The following is a 15,478-nucleotide window of genomic DNA, read 5'->3' as shown; positions in this document are numbered from 1 at the left end:
TTACATTTCTTATGGAATGTCCTCTATTGATGGTTTGTTTAATATCCTTACTTTGTTCAAAGTTCCATGCATAAACTTTATGTATTTAATGATTTCCTATATCCATTTTCTACCTTTATACAAAACTATGCTTCTTTAATCATCTAATATCTGTATTTTCTTACCTTATATGGAACTGTGCTTTTTTTCAGTTATTCAATAAAATACTATTTCTAATACAATAGAATTAGAATTTTACTTACCTTAAGATAACAAGCCTCTCCTCTACAGTGATGATTTTTTGTAATTTAGTTCCATTCTCTGCAACCTGGGTTTCAATTTAAGTAATAATTTTATCAATTGTCTATACAGACATTCACAATTTTTTTAAAAAAAATTGTTCACTGCAGTTACAGAATTCTTTACACAGTTTATTAAACTTGCAGTCCGTCGCGTCCACTATCTGTCATTCAGATCAATCCACACTGGAGAAACCTCACTTAATAATTTTGTAAATAGTTATAGCACTGCTAGCATGTCGTCTCTACAATTGCTGTTGCAATACTGCTTTATGTCTGGCCAACCTACTGGCGCAGCTCAACGCTGTTTTCCTGCTTGTTCTCACTTGTTGCTGTTCCAAGCTTAAACCTGCTTTCTGTGTGGTTTTAGCCTAAACGTGTGGTTCTTTTTTTGGCTAGTTTCACGTCGCACCGACACAGATAGGTCTTACGGCGACGATGGGACAGGTAAGGCTAGGAGTGGAAAGGAAGCGACCATGGCCTTAATTAAGGTACAGCCCCAGCATTCGCCTGGTGTGAAAATGGGAAACCACGGAAAACCATTTTCAGGGCTGCCGACAGTGGGGTTCGAACCTACTATCTCCCGAGTACTGGCCGCACTTAAGGGACTGCAGCTATCGAGCTCGGTACGTGTGGTTCTATTCTTGTATAGAAAACAACTTCCTTTATTCAAGCCCACCAACTTCAACTTTGTACAACTTTGCACCGGACTGTTTTAATTTTAACTATCCTGTTAGCATTCAGGAAAGTTAGCCTTAATAGGACGTTTCTTAGTTTGCACTGTACATAGGACATTCTTCACTAATTAAGTTTTGTATCTCAAAGTTAACAACAAATCTTAGGAGAGTAAGATCAAAATGACCAAGGCAGTCATCAAGGTAGGGCTCTGGAAAGAAAATAATGGACAAAATATTCTGTATCATTTCATTTATTGTATATAATACAATAGAGCAACAAATTAGGGCTCAACATGTCAATCTGAATATTGATCTCTCCTGACATCGTCAGGTTCATACTGCATACTTGAGTTCGTAACAGACAACAGTAGTCAATAGCACTCATACAAATACAACTCACATTCATTCTGCTAAGAAACATAGTTTTCTCTTAGATTTCACATATTTCACACACTATTTGAATGCTTCAGTCTGTTGTGCAATTATTATTCACATCAGTTAGATAAATTTTAATATAAAAAGTTGTGAAATGCACAAAAGATTGAAACATTGTTAGGAAAATGAAGATCCACTAGATCAATGTATAAAATTTTAAAGCACACCATCACACGCAACAGTAATGACTCCACTTAGAGAACAAGAGTTACACAAGCACACTAGTGTCACACTATATACAAAATTGTAAGCCAATATATGTCAATCGTCAAACTTTATAGAATTCACAGCAGTTGATATCTGTCCACCACGGTATGAACCACGTTTCTTCTTGGTTTTCTCATGACGGAATGATTTTCCACGAGTGAATTTTAGATCTATGTTGGCGCGCTCACCCCACGAACCTCTTGCACCTGGCTGTAGAGAAAAAAAGCATTACGTTCAAAAGAATTTAATATTATAACTAAATTTGCATATTACTACTAGTTCATGAATCAAATATATACAATCAGTCTCATGCAACAGAATATGAAAAATAACCCAAATGCACAGCAGCTATAGGGGAGTTTATTTTTATTTTGTAAAAATAACACGCACTTGCTGTGGCTCAACATTTGGTAGAATGCATGAAATATACCATTCTGTCGTAAATATGGGATAGCTTGTTTGACTTACATTGTGCTGTAAATTTTATCTCTGGTAGTTCAACAATTATTATTCTGGTTAATTTTACAAAATGTACTTGTTCACAGTTCAGTAAGAAGGCAACCATGATTCAAATTTCAAGAGTTCTTTTGAAACATCCTTGTTTCCACATTAAAAAACCTAATGTCATTTTAAAGTTCAATGAATTTCTCTTTGATGATGTACCTACAAATTTGTGAAGGTTTTCAAATTACTATGTGTAAGAATATGACAAGTAAATCTCGAGGTGATTATTTGATGTTGAATTACCAGAGAGAAAATTTACAGCACAATGTAAGTCAAGCTATCCCACATTCATACCTGCCAACTTTACAAAACCAAAAAATCAGGAAATTTTGATATGAAAATCAGGAGATACACTTGGTCAAAACTGCTTATTTTACATGTTTTGCGCAATATAGTACTAGGCCTACGGTATATTTATAACACATTGTCTCAAAGCCCGACAGTTGCTATACGAGGCTACAGGGCTAAAAATTACACATCTCTATTCCCTCACAGGAAGTATGTGAGTGAGATGATCGGTCTCTGATAAGCCCACTGAAAATAGTATGAACTCGTGCTCCACGTGTTAATCAGCCATGCACTTAGATGCCATTACTTAGCAAATGCATAGATTAATATAGTATTGCATGAAGCGGCCACGTGATTATGCGAAGCGCAATGCTATTGGGATTAAATCACTAGCTGATGTACCCGTGCTTCACTACAGAATTCTTAGAATACTGTCCTTATAGTTTTCCCAACTGAAGTCAGCATAGGTCAATACAATGATGCCAGTATGAATGTCTCGATTAAAAGCAATGCTGTCATATGAAATATTCGATAAAATGAAAACAGCACATTTTCTCACTTTTAGCGAAAAGTACTACGGTGTTGATCTAACAGTTCAAAGTTTCAGAGCTAGAATGACCAGGCCTGCAGACAGCCGCGAATACTCCTGTAATTATTCTGTTTAAGTATGCACACGGCTCATTCCAATCACTGCCTGAGAGTAGGGATCGAATAGCTGGAATACTATGATGATCCAGTGTGTTACGTACCAGTAGCGTCAGAAAATTTATGAACCAGAAGAATGGCATGCTAAAGAAGAGAGAGAGAGAGATCTAACTCCCCACTCCCTAGCTACTTCCCGCCAATATTCAGGCAGGCTGTTATACTCGATACGTAGCAGTAATCCCATCTATCAGAGATAAATGGCAGCAGAATACACAAAGCGCATCACAACAATGGTAAATGTAATGTTATTGTTGATCAATTTTATGAGCTTTCTATATTGGAGGCCTTCACATTTATTTTACTTCCGAATCTGTGATATTAGAGCATCTAATATCAAGTGAGTCCTCCTTTCTTTCATGACAACCTCTTGTGTTTCTTAAGCGATTGTTTCCTTCATGGCTTTTTTATCATTTTTTTAATCATCTTCACAATTTAATCACCATGACCACCAATATTATTACAGTCGGTACGGTAAAACCGAATAAGACAAATAATCAGAAATTGTATTCTCTATAACTTTTGCTATGTAGTACTTTTCAATATGACCAGTAAGATAAGTAATTAAATAAATTTTTGGCACCTTCCCCTAAGCTACCATTTCGAACAGTGAATAAAATTATTTATAGCATAGACTGCAGCCCCTTATTCCCCGACTTAACATAAAATTCTGTTAACCCATTTTCATGTGCCTCGGCGCTGATATGGACTTAGCAAAAAAATTCCAAATTCTATCATAGCCAGTACGGTGTAAATGATAGGAAATTTAATTATATATATAACTTTGGTCATGTAGTATTTATCGATAGTGCCAATAATAACAAATATTCGAGAGTGATATTTTAGGCCTTCCCCCAAACTACCATTTCACTCAGCGTGAATAAAATTATTTATGGCCTAGATTGTAGCGACTTATTCTCGGACGATATATACCGATTTTCATGAAATTCTCTTTATCCGTTTTCTCGTGATAACCGTGCGTACGTACATACACACATACAGAAATTACGGAAAATTAAAACAGGCATTTCCCCTTGTTAGTATGGTCACGACCGGTACGGAAATATTATTTTTGAATTCTGAGCAATGTACACACAAAACTCTTATTTTATTTATACTGAGTCGTTATCATTGAAAATCTGTCACTAAATTACTAAGAAAGACTCAATATCTAGCGACTAGTCTCGAGAATCGACCAAAGAGAATGGAATGACTAGAACACGAACACAGCAAGCGAGAACGGGATATACACGTCGCGATATATAGGTTTCAATAAACATCGCACATTTCTCGCATGAATAAACGTCGATACTTCGTTTGAAAGCGGCCAATAAGCGAAGGACTTCCGGCCACTGGCGTAAAAAAAAAAAGCTGAAATGGCGGGATTTGAAAACAAATGAAGTTCGCCAAAAACATAAGCTAAAATCGGGAGAAGTAACAGAATAGTCGGGAGGCGGGAAAAACTGTCGAAAATCGGGAGTCTCCCGCCTACATCGGGAAAGTTGGCAGGTATGCACATTTACGACAGAATGGTATATTTCACGCATTCTAACGAATGTTGAGCCACAGCAAGTGCATTATTATTCTGGTTAATTTTACAAAATGTACCTGTCCACAGTTCAGTAAGAAGGCAACCAAGATTCAAATTTCAAGAGTTCTTTTAAAACATCCTTGTTTCCACATTAACTGCGACCTCTGACGAACCGCAGGATATTAATATCACGTATCAGCAGTAAATAAGTTTTTGAAGGCAGGATATTATAAATGCCACCACATCACGAACTAATTTTTCAGTAACAGAGATTTCTCTCAAACTGCGATCCATATTCTAGTGATTGAAACTCTTTCTACAAGCCCTTTTCTAACCAAAATACAAATTAAGCTATCGAGTGAATAAACAGCAATTTAATATTGTCCGAGGAAGATTTCGTTCACCTATATTATGTATGAACAAAAAACTTCTAAGCACCTTCTGGAATGTAACTGTAGGGTCAGAATTAAAGAGACTTATTAACTCTTATTCAATCTTATGATCTACTCCAAATATTCTTATAATAAAAATATCTGAAAGCTTAAAACACACTACTTTATAACATTAGAATATTATACAGTATAAGATAGCCAAGAAAAACAAATTATCTGAGAAATAACAGAATAAAGTATATTTAAAAAAAACCAGTAAGGCTACACAGGAAGGTTCGAAACGTCTGGAAAAACCCAGAAAATTTTAAGAAGTTATGGGTTTTTGAAAATTCAACCCATTAAATCAAAACTATTATGAAACAGAATTTGGAAAATGAAACAATTGCATTTCACCTACAAAACTCTTGCCATCTTTAAATGTTTAATATGAATACAGATACATTTACTGAAAAATACAAGAAAATTTGAATTCAAGTGAGATTTGCTTGTTTTAATGAAATTGGCACTACTATTCAATTATTTACACGGCCTTTATCAGAGTTGTATAAATACAGAAAACTGACGAAGTATATTGTCTTAACTCTTATAGTGCCAGGTGGCCAATCTACCGGCCATGCGAGCTGCTGCTAAAAATGCCAGCATAAGTAATACCACTGGAAAGAGTGAAGCATTTACTCCCTGCATATATCGATATAACTGAAGTTTTATGAAAGCTTTCTGTCGACGCATTGCATGTTTTGCGTGGGGTAGCTCTGTACTCCGCCGCTTCGTGTCACTTGTTTTTTGCTACTGGCTTTACGTCGCGCTGACAGATAGGTCTTATGGCGACGATGGGATAGGAAAGTCCTAGGAGGTGAAAGGAAGTCGATGATGATGATTGTTGTTTTAAGGGGCCTAACATCGAAGGTCATCGGCCCTTGGAAGGAAGTGGCTGTGGCCTTAATTAAGGTACAGCCCCAGAATTTGCCTGGTGCGAAAATGGGAAACCATGGAAAACCATCTTCAGGGCTGCCGATAGTGGGATTCGAACCCACTATTTCCCAGATGCAAGCTCATAGCCGTGTGCCCCTAACCGCAAGGCCAATTCGCCCGGTGTCACTTGTTTGTTATCTCGTTTGTTTATTTAATTCCAATAGTGTAAGGATCTATAAGTATATGAAAGATGATTAAAAGATGCAATGTTTTAACATTAAGTGATTCATTAGAGAATAATTATTTATTGATTGACATGTGTTTGAATAAAGAAGTAGTTATTGTGTATTTAACCTGTGCGTGCATAATTTTGAAAAAATTCATAATTCTCAGAAAGTACTATCAAGAACTGCGTAAAACATTAGTTTCTTATTCAAAATTAGCTAAATATTCTCACAAAAGTATCATTGATAAAAATACACTATAAACGTAAAAATTTGGCCAAATTTAGAAATTTAAGTCTTTTTGAAAATAATAAATTCGTATGCTTTTAAATGAAGAAAATGAAACACTTTTTTTTTTGCTAGTTGCTTTACGTTGCACCGACACAGATAGGTCTTATGGCAACGATGGGACAGGAAAGGGCTAGGAGTGGGAAGGAAGCGGCCGTGGCCTTAAGGTACAGCCCCAGCATTTGCCTGCCGTGAAAATGGGAAACCACGGAAAACCATTTTCACAGCTGCCGACAGTGGGGTTCGAACCTACTATTTCCCGAATACTGGATACTGCCCGCACTTAAACGACTGCAGATACAGAGCTCGGTAAATGAAACTCTAATGCAATTACAGTCACACTCACATGTTTTCTATTCACCTGTTTGCTACAGAAAAAACAAGAGGGATTTACCTAATATATTTTTAGAACTTTCTTCCTTAATGTGAACATTTTCATTAAAATTGTCCTGGCATTCTTAGCGCAACCACTATATTACAGCCTGGCATCAAACAGGTTAATATTACAAGTGTTGAAATACCACTACATGAATGGTTATAAAACTAGAAGCTTATAATAGTCTTCATTTGTGACATATTGCAGGCTCAACACCAACAACATATCAAAAAATCATAACTACTCAACTGTTTGAACAGAAAACCCCTATATTAAGGACGATTTTTTAGTGATTTAGGAACGTGACAAAAAGTGCGACAAAATATTCTGGTGCAGACATTAGCTCCACTCATGTCCCGTAGTAGCATGTGTACAAATGAAAATAAAAATGGTTAAAACAAAACAGATTTCAAACAGAATAGACACTGCTAAACTAGAAGATACTATGAGGGAAGCAATTACAGAAGAGTGAACAGTAAACTAGGGAATGGCTTACTAACAAATGTTGATAACGCACAATGCCAGTGGGAAATACTGAAAAACACATTGTAGAAAACATCATAAGGACAAAAGGAAGAAATGGATGATTGACGAGATAAGCCGATGGACGAAAGAAGATGAGCAAAATGCAATGTAGAGGATTATTGGCAGACACATGGATGAATAAAAAAGCTGAAGAATAATGGATGGCAGAGATATACAAAGGACTGACTCAGATAAGTGAAAAACATTACTTTAAACTGCACACGATGGTCAAGGAAACAGAAGGGTTATACAGGCGAGAGTACAAAATTTAGTGCTACAGATGGCCAAGAAATACTACATGCTCTAGCATTGACTCCTAATAATATAGCACTCGGAAAAAACTCAACGAAGCAGGGTTTGCCTATATTTGATCATGCCATATAATTTTTACTGTTCTCAAATTTATTTTACAAATGAATACTGATGTATAAGCATAGCGAATAGAAAGAAGTGAGAGCACTTCGACTCTCTTCCCATTACAGCAATGGAGAAACTAGTGTCTACAGTCTGGAGATTTGCCACTGCAGCGCAACGAGCGCTTAGGGTGAACAGGTGGCATTGTTTATACTGGGTGCACGCACTTTTATTTGTAGCGGCAGCGATTTTTTAAGTGTAATAACTATATTATGAAATACAGTGAGTATGAAAATGCCGTCGTGCTTTGTGCCGGGGTGTCCATCTGCTTACACGTCAGGTGAAGGTAAACATTTCTTCTCTCCACCTGAAAATGAGGAGCATTTCTCTCAAGTGGGCTAGAGCGATCCCAAGAAAAGACATGCAGCTTACGCGTAAGTCTAGGATTTTTTAGTGTAATTTTTGTAAGTTCTTATTATAAAGGTAGTCTCATTTATTATTAACCCTAGAATGGTAACAAGGAAATTTAACGCTTATTGGTAACTACAACATAAGATTTATTCTGAAGCCTCCACCATTTGTTTACATACTCTCATTCACAGTACCGGTTTCGACCCTTCAAGGGTCATCCTCAGCTGACAATTACAAATATAGTTCTTAAAAAAGCATCACAATGGGAAATATTGTACAGTCGCAATTGTCCAATTCAACAGACCATCTAAAACAAATGATACAATTAAAATAATAAAATAAGTTCTCGTTTCTTGGATTATAAAAGTATTACGTAGTATAAAAAGACATGTCATTTGCAATGTTATGTATGCATTGACAGTAGTATTCTTGAAGTGTCCACTATTTTTGCGTTAAAACTTATGGCTAATTGATTAAAACATTTCGGATGTTTATTCTTGCGATAACTATATTGTTTATTTCACCATGTTCCTTTGCTGGTAGAATGAGCGTCTTGGAATGACTCTGACACTTTTTGAGGAAATGGGTAGTTGTCTAGTGTTCAGTTCGAGGCATTGTCAATATATATGTACAGGTTTCATAATATATACTAATGCTGAGTTGATAGTAAAATGCGTTTTAACGAATAACAATTTTTGTTTTTAGTGACGTGCTTCTTAATTTGATGTTTAATTTTGTCAAGTGTCAATTTCTTTTACAATACTTGATGTCTTGAATTTTGAAAGATAGCGTGAAGGCTTCTTCCTTTTATGTTGTAGGCTGTATTTATAATAGATGTTGACACTGTTGTGCATTACACGGCAGCATGTCGAGTTGCCTATTACTTCGCCACAAACTGCTTTGTCAAGTGTGGTTTTGACTCCTTGTGACACAGATGCAAACTTTTAATGAAGTCAGTTGATATAAGCTCACCAGACAAAAGAGAGTCATCTTTTAACACCGCGCAACTCCGTCTTTGGACTTTATGACTGGCTGGATTCAGTTAGAGAGCGAGTCCACAAGGTTGTGCAGGTACATCGTATCCAGGTTAAGCCAATCTCTGAGGATCTGATAGCGAAATTCCACCAAATTGTGGCGATGCTGATGTTGGCATTTTACCCGCAGTTCCAACATGTCCCACAGATTATCAATGGTCGGGTGATTTCCCAAGCCAACCTAGATGTAATAGGATGGGGGTGTTCATAAAACCAGTCACGTATGTGCCCAGCCCAATGAACTTTGCTGTTATCTTGAAAAATTGGTGTAGCAAACTCATCATGAAAATGTTGACTGAAAGGCACCTGATCATTCAGATTGTTAAATAACCTGGTTCATGTTAGTGGTCACCCCAATGAGCGAGCCCAATACACAATATGAAAAACACCCCCAAAACATCACAGACCCACTTCCTGCAGCTTGAACCTGATCTTTCACATACCCAGGATGAAATGCTTCAATTGGCCTTCGGTGCACTCGACGACATGAGTGACTGGAATACAGGCAAAAATATGATTTATCAGACCACATTACATTCTATCAGTCAGCTACTGTCCACGTTCAATGACTTCTAGCCCATTGAATATGCGTAGCTTTATGTGCCTGTGTGAGTAATGGCCCCTTGCGAGGTGACCAATTCCAAAGGTTCAAAGGCAGTTACCGTCACAATATTTTCTCGGTAAGAGGTTGGGATGGACCTTCATTAAATAACTGCAGTAATTCCTGTCGGGCTAGGAAGCGATTTTGATTCACAAGCCATGGAATGCGTCTCCAGCCCCTCTCAGTCAGGATATTTTTCCGACCACGAATCTGACGTCTTGTTTCGTGGCCACGTGTAGTACATAACTGCTTGTAGACACCTTGAACAGTCTGTTGCGAAACACCACCAAATCCAGCAACTTCACGCACCACATGGCCAAATACGATTGCCCCTTTTTGCCAATCTGTCACCCATGTTGATGTACAATGTCTGCTTGAAACATCAATGTCTCACTGATCGCTACTGTATTATGCTCATGTAGAGGCACTGTGGGTGCGGCTGAGCACGGGACTTTCACTGTGTCATCTGTACAGGCTTAACGATCAATCTGTGTGTCGCACTAGTGACTAAGTTTTTGTCTAGTGGGCTTACCAGAAACTGCATACACACATCAGTGATCTTTCATTTCGCCTACAACAGAGTGCATGGCACACGGTGGTCGTCCATAGGATGGGTGAAGGGGCGCGCTGTTTGTACGTTCTAATGTGTAAAATTACAATAATCACAAGTTCCTGTGAAATTTAAACAAGGAAGATAATTCACTTGTGGTGCTTTACTGGGAAGTAGCAATGACGGAAGAAACGGTTGAAACTTTAGTACAAATCTGTGAATGAAACTGTAAGCATTTATGGCTACAAATTACACTTTTTGCAGTGTCAGTTTTTTTTGTTAATATTATCAGAACTACTGGGGGACGAGCATTACTTTACGTCCGTAGGTGAAACCTTAAATTACCCTACACGTGTCCCCCGGGTGGTGCTAAGAAAGCAACAGCGAAGAGATGCGATCGAACTGTCTGAAAAGACCTCTCGGTCATAATGTACAGAGTAATGAAGAAATTGGTCCTTATCAGGACCCGGAAGCCTATAGCCGAAAAATCGGACCTTCAATTCGAATATGCCATCTTAACATCGAAGGCATCAGCAGAGCAAAATGAGAGTGTCTAGCTAAAATTCTGAAAGGTCAACAGATTGATGTCACTGCGCTACAAGAAACTCATACAGCCAATGATATGCAACTAAGAACAAGAAGCAAGATCCCAGGCTTCAAATTAATGACTCACAATAATCACGAGATGTATGGCTTAGCTACCTATGTGAGAAACAATATTACTAACTACGCAGTAGTCGACTGTAGCTCAAGTGATGACATTTTCACCGTAACAATTAAAATCAATAATCTAACAATAATGAACATATATAAGCTACCAAACACAACGTGGCCCACTCCTCCTCTACCATCCTTACAACACCCAACCGTAATCATAGGAGACTTCAACAACAGTCATCACACATGCTGGGGCTATCAACAAAATGATCTAAATGGGGAGGCAATTGTTGACTGGATGGACATGGAAAATCTTAAACTAATCTATGATGCTAAAGAAAAAGGAACCTTCTTCTCCGCCGATGGGGTAAGGAATACACTCCAGATCTTTCCTTCATAACCCAATCCCCAAACCAGTTCTCAACAGTTTCCCTCATAGTCAACACCGGCCTGTCATACTACAAATTGACATGCATATTTCTGTCATTCGATCTTATCCGAAACCTACAGTAGATGGAACTTTAAAAAAACTAATTGGAAAAAATTTAAAGAACAAACTGATGCAAATATAAGATGGATTAAGCCAATCTTTAATAACTATGACAGATTTGTTGGAGTTATAAAAGGTGCTGCTTGGCGCTGCATTCCAAGAGGATGCCGTAAAGAATATATTCCTGGATGGACTGCAGAGAGTGAGAGCCTTCTTAAGGAATTTGAGGAAAATGGGTACAATGAAACAGCCACAAAACAATCACTGAATGACAATAGAAAACAAATTTGGAACGACACTGTGTCATCTCTTGATTTTACCCACTCAAGTAGAAAGGCCTGGTCTCTCATTAGAAAGCTTGGCACATCAAAGCCAGCTGGTGGACGGAAACTGAATGTTAAAATTAATGATCTAGCCAAACACATGATCTCTATCTCAAAGATCCATAGAGATAATCAAGTTGTAAGGGTTGTCAGCACTGAAACATAAAAAGCAATTAGCAAAACAAAAATCATCCCAATTCTCTTGTCCTTTCACAAGAGAGGAAACCCTAGAAGGCATCAAGAACATAAAATCCGGGAAAGCAGCAGGTATAGACGGCATCTATCCTGAATTCCTGCAACAATCACCTGGCTCACCAAATTCTTCTCCAATATTTTGGAGACAGGTAACCTTCCTTCACTATTCAAGAAGACCAAAGTAATATCGATCCTGAAACCCAACAAGGACCCTCTGAGAGTGGAAAACTACAGACCCATTGCACTGCTAAGTGTTACTCTAAAGCTCCTGGAAAGACTAATATACAATAGGATCTCAGAAACCATCAATAATCTCCTTCCCACAGAACAAGCTGGCTTCAGACCTGGAAGAAACTGCGCTGACCAAATTTTTGCATTGACCTCTCATATTGAAAATGGATTTGAGAATCGGAAGATTAGTATGGCTGTCTTCTTAGACTTATCAGCAGCCTATGATACTGTTTGGCGAGAAGGGCTCCTGCTAAAACTTATCTCTGCCATCCCGTGTCAAGCTTACAAATCTCATTGGCAATATGATTAGCAACAGAAACTTTCAGATCTTCTCGGATGATGTAGTAAGCAAAAGCTACAAACTGAATGATGGACTTCCACAAGGATCTGTTCTGGCACCCTTACTTTTCAACCTCTATACTGCTGACTTACCAGCAACAAAGTCCAGGAAATTATTTACGCAGATGATATACTACTGGTTAGCCAAACACCAAGTTGTCCAGAAGCTGAACAAATTCTTACAGCAGATCTAAAAAAGCTAGATACATACTTCCAAAAGTGGTGTCTCCGTCCAAATCTCCAAAAGTCTGTTGCATCTGTGTTTCATCTCAGAAATAAATTTGCCAACTACAAGCCTACAATAACATTCAGAAATCAATCCTTACAACACTGTCCCCTCCGAAAATATTTAGGTGTCACATTAAACAGATCCCTAACATATAAACATCATATTAACAACACAGCCGCCAAGATTACAAGTCGGAATAATATTCTTCAAAAATTAGCCGGCACGTCCTGGGGCGCAAACAACCAAGTGTTGAGATCTACTGCTCTAGCTCTTTCTATTCAATTGCCAAATACTGCGCTTCAACTTGGCTGAACAGTGCTCATACTGCGAAGATTGATGCTCAACTAAATCAAGCAATGCGCATTATAACTGGTTGTATTCGTTCTACAAACGTGGCTTGGCTGCTTACACTCAGTAATATCCCACCGCCTTGCTTAGAAGGTCTGAAGCTCTTCTAAAACTGTGGAAGAAGACAGGCCAGGACTCCAACCTCCCCGTTCACCAGGATATTACTCAACCTGCCCCTCCACGACTTAAGTCTAGATCTCCACCCTGGCGCACTGCACTTACTTCGGAAGAATCTGGGTTCTCCATCACGAACGCCTGGTTACACCAATGGCAGCAGTCTTCTGTTCCCAACCAACATCTTGTGACTCTACCTCATGTTCAACCTCCCGGATTCCACCTACCCAGACGTCAATGGAGGACTCTAAACAGGATAAGAGTCAATCAACGAAGATGCGGCTATACTCTTTATAAATGGGGCTGGCAGAAGTCTTCTGGGTGCGATTGTGGAGCTACCTCACAGACCATCCATCACATAATTGCCGAGTGTCCACAGAGAGCATTTCAAGGTCCTTTGGAGGACATACACAATGCAACTGAGGTGGCTTTAAAATGGATCAATGGACTTGATTTGGAACTATAGGCTTCTGCTTGTATTTATTGTGTATATATTGTATACTTATTTATATAATCTATCTGTGCACATCATACGATAAATAAATAAATTAGAACTACTACAGGCCTAGTTAATGAACTGAACATTTTAAATGATTAAGTTGTACAGTAAAACTTGCTCAAAGCGGAATCGCATGGGCCCAAGTTTCTTTTCCGAATAGGACAAGTTTCCGGATTGAAGAAAATTATACAAAATGATTCACAAATTACTTACCCCTGATCCATTAGTCTAGTTTTGGTGATGCAAATCTCAGTAACACAATATCTTGATGTACAGTAGGTGTTTGTTACTCTTGCATAGGTCTGCACTATAACACACTCAACATATTATGTACATTATGTACTGTAATGAAAACCAGACAATTTCTGCCTTATTCCACATGTTTAAAAAACAAACTACAGTATACATAAAACACATTACACACAATACTGTATTTGTCAAATTATTCTTTCTTCCATATATCTAACAAAGAAACCTGTTTCACCTTCCTCACAATGCAGTCTTTAGCGCTGTACAGTAGCTCAAGACGTCACGGCGAGTTTGACTCGACAGCAAATTTAATCGTGTTCCCGACACAATAGCTTGTTCATGAGCGCGTATTTTTTTCTGACTTTCTCTTTCCTCCTCCTCTTCCTGGTCTTCGCCCCTCAGATGATTATCATCGTCATTCTCTGTACAGCAGACTGGAAACTATAGTGAGTGGCAAGCTGGTCGTCGCTGCAAATGTATTAGCCTACATTATATGCAAAATTCTGTGGTTGGCTCAGTGCAGATATCAGTGCAGCATTTTCAGTCACTTCCTCAGGTGTGCAGACCAAATTCCGCTTTTGCAAAACCCTTAATTGTTTGAGGTTCGATCTGCTTCATAGACAACTGATGCTTGTTGTTTTAAGGGGCCTAACATCGAAGATCCTCGGCCCCTATCATAGACAACTGATCTAGTTGATAGCATCCAGTATGGAAACTGAGCGTGCAAGGGAGTAGCTGTTGTCAGCCGTATCAACATTCTTGAATACTGACTGCATCAATAAACGCCTGTAGTGAGATTTAAAGGTGTAAATAATTCCTCGGTCCATAGGTTGAACAATGCTGTTTGTGTTAGGTGGAAACTAGGCTAGCTTGACATTGGAAAGCAACACATGTGGTTGACAAGTTGCATTGGCGAGTAAAAGAATAACTTTTCTATTTTCCTTGTTCATCCTACAGTTAAATTCGTTCAGCCATTCTTCCATTAGAGCAATGGTCATCCAGGCTTTTCCACTACTCCTCCAAGTTAGCGAAAGCTTGCGCAAGTCCAAGATTTTATAACACTTTGGTTTTACTGATTTCCCGATTACCAGGGACTTTTCCATTTCCCCCTCCATGTTACCGGACAACAGTACTGTAAGTCTTTCTTTCAACATTTTACCCCCAACATACTTTTCCACACAAAAGCGCAAGCAACTTTGAAGGCAAGGCTCGAAAAAAAATCCTGTTTAGCCGTGGCAAATTATTTACGTACCTGCAGTACTGGGCATGCCTAAATATATTTCACAGCTAAAGCATGATTTTCCGCATTACACAGTAATTTCATAATTTCTTTCCGTTTCCAAGTTGAACAGATTCCACTTTATACAACACAAATAACATGCAAAGCCATATCCAGTGCACCGGGACCTTAACTTTTGTACACATTGGACAAGTTTCAGCTTTGAGCAAGTTTTACTGTATATGTCCATTTATATAGGTCTAATATTTCTATTTCATCTACCCGTCTCGAAGGGC

At 38.3% G+C, this 15,478-nt stretch overlaps 1 protein-coding gene across 2 annotated transcripts in view; it reads right to left on the bottom strand.

Moving 5' to 3' along the window:
- Positions 1–1,190: 1,190 nt before the first annotated feature.
- LOC136856884 (nucleolar and coiled-body phosphoprotein 1) overlaps positions 1,191–15,478 on the bottom strand; it is a 182,824-nt gene continuing 168,536 nt past the window's right edge. Inside the window, exon 12 of one of the 2 annotated variants that reach the window (XM_067135103.2) lies at positions 1,191–1,807. In XM_067135103.2, the coding sequence (XP_066991204.2) occupies positions 1,652–1,807 (156 nt within the window). In that variant the 3' untranslated portion in view covers positions 1,191–1,651. The remainder of the gene's footprint in view (positions 1,808–15,478) is intronic. The other variant, XM_067135102.2, reaches the window with a different exon arrangement.

This window comes from Anabrus simplex, chromosome 1 (assembly GCF_040414725.1).
Source record: "Anabrus simplex isolate iqAnaSimp1 chromosome 1, ASM4041472v1, whole genome shotgun sequence".
Classification (NCBI taxonomy): Eukaryota; Metazoa; Arthropoda; class Insecta; order Orthoptera; family Tettigoniidae; genus Anabrus; species Anabrus simplex.
Note: the sequence above shows the minus strand (reverse complement) of the source record. Positions and strands in the feature narration are given on the sequence as shown.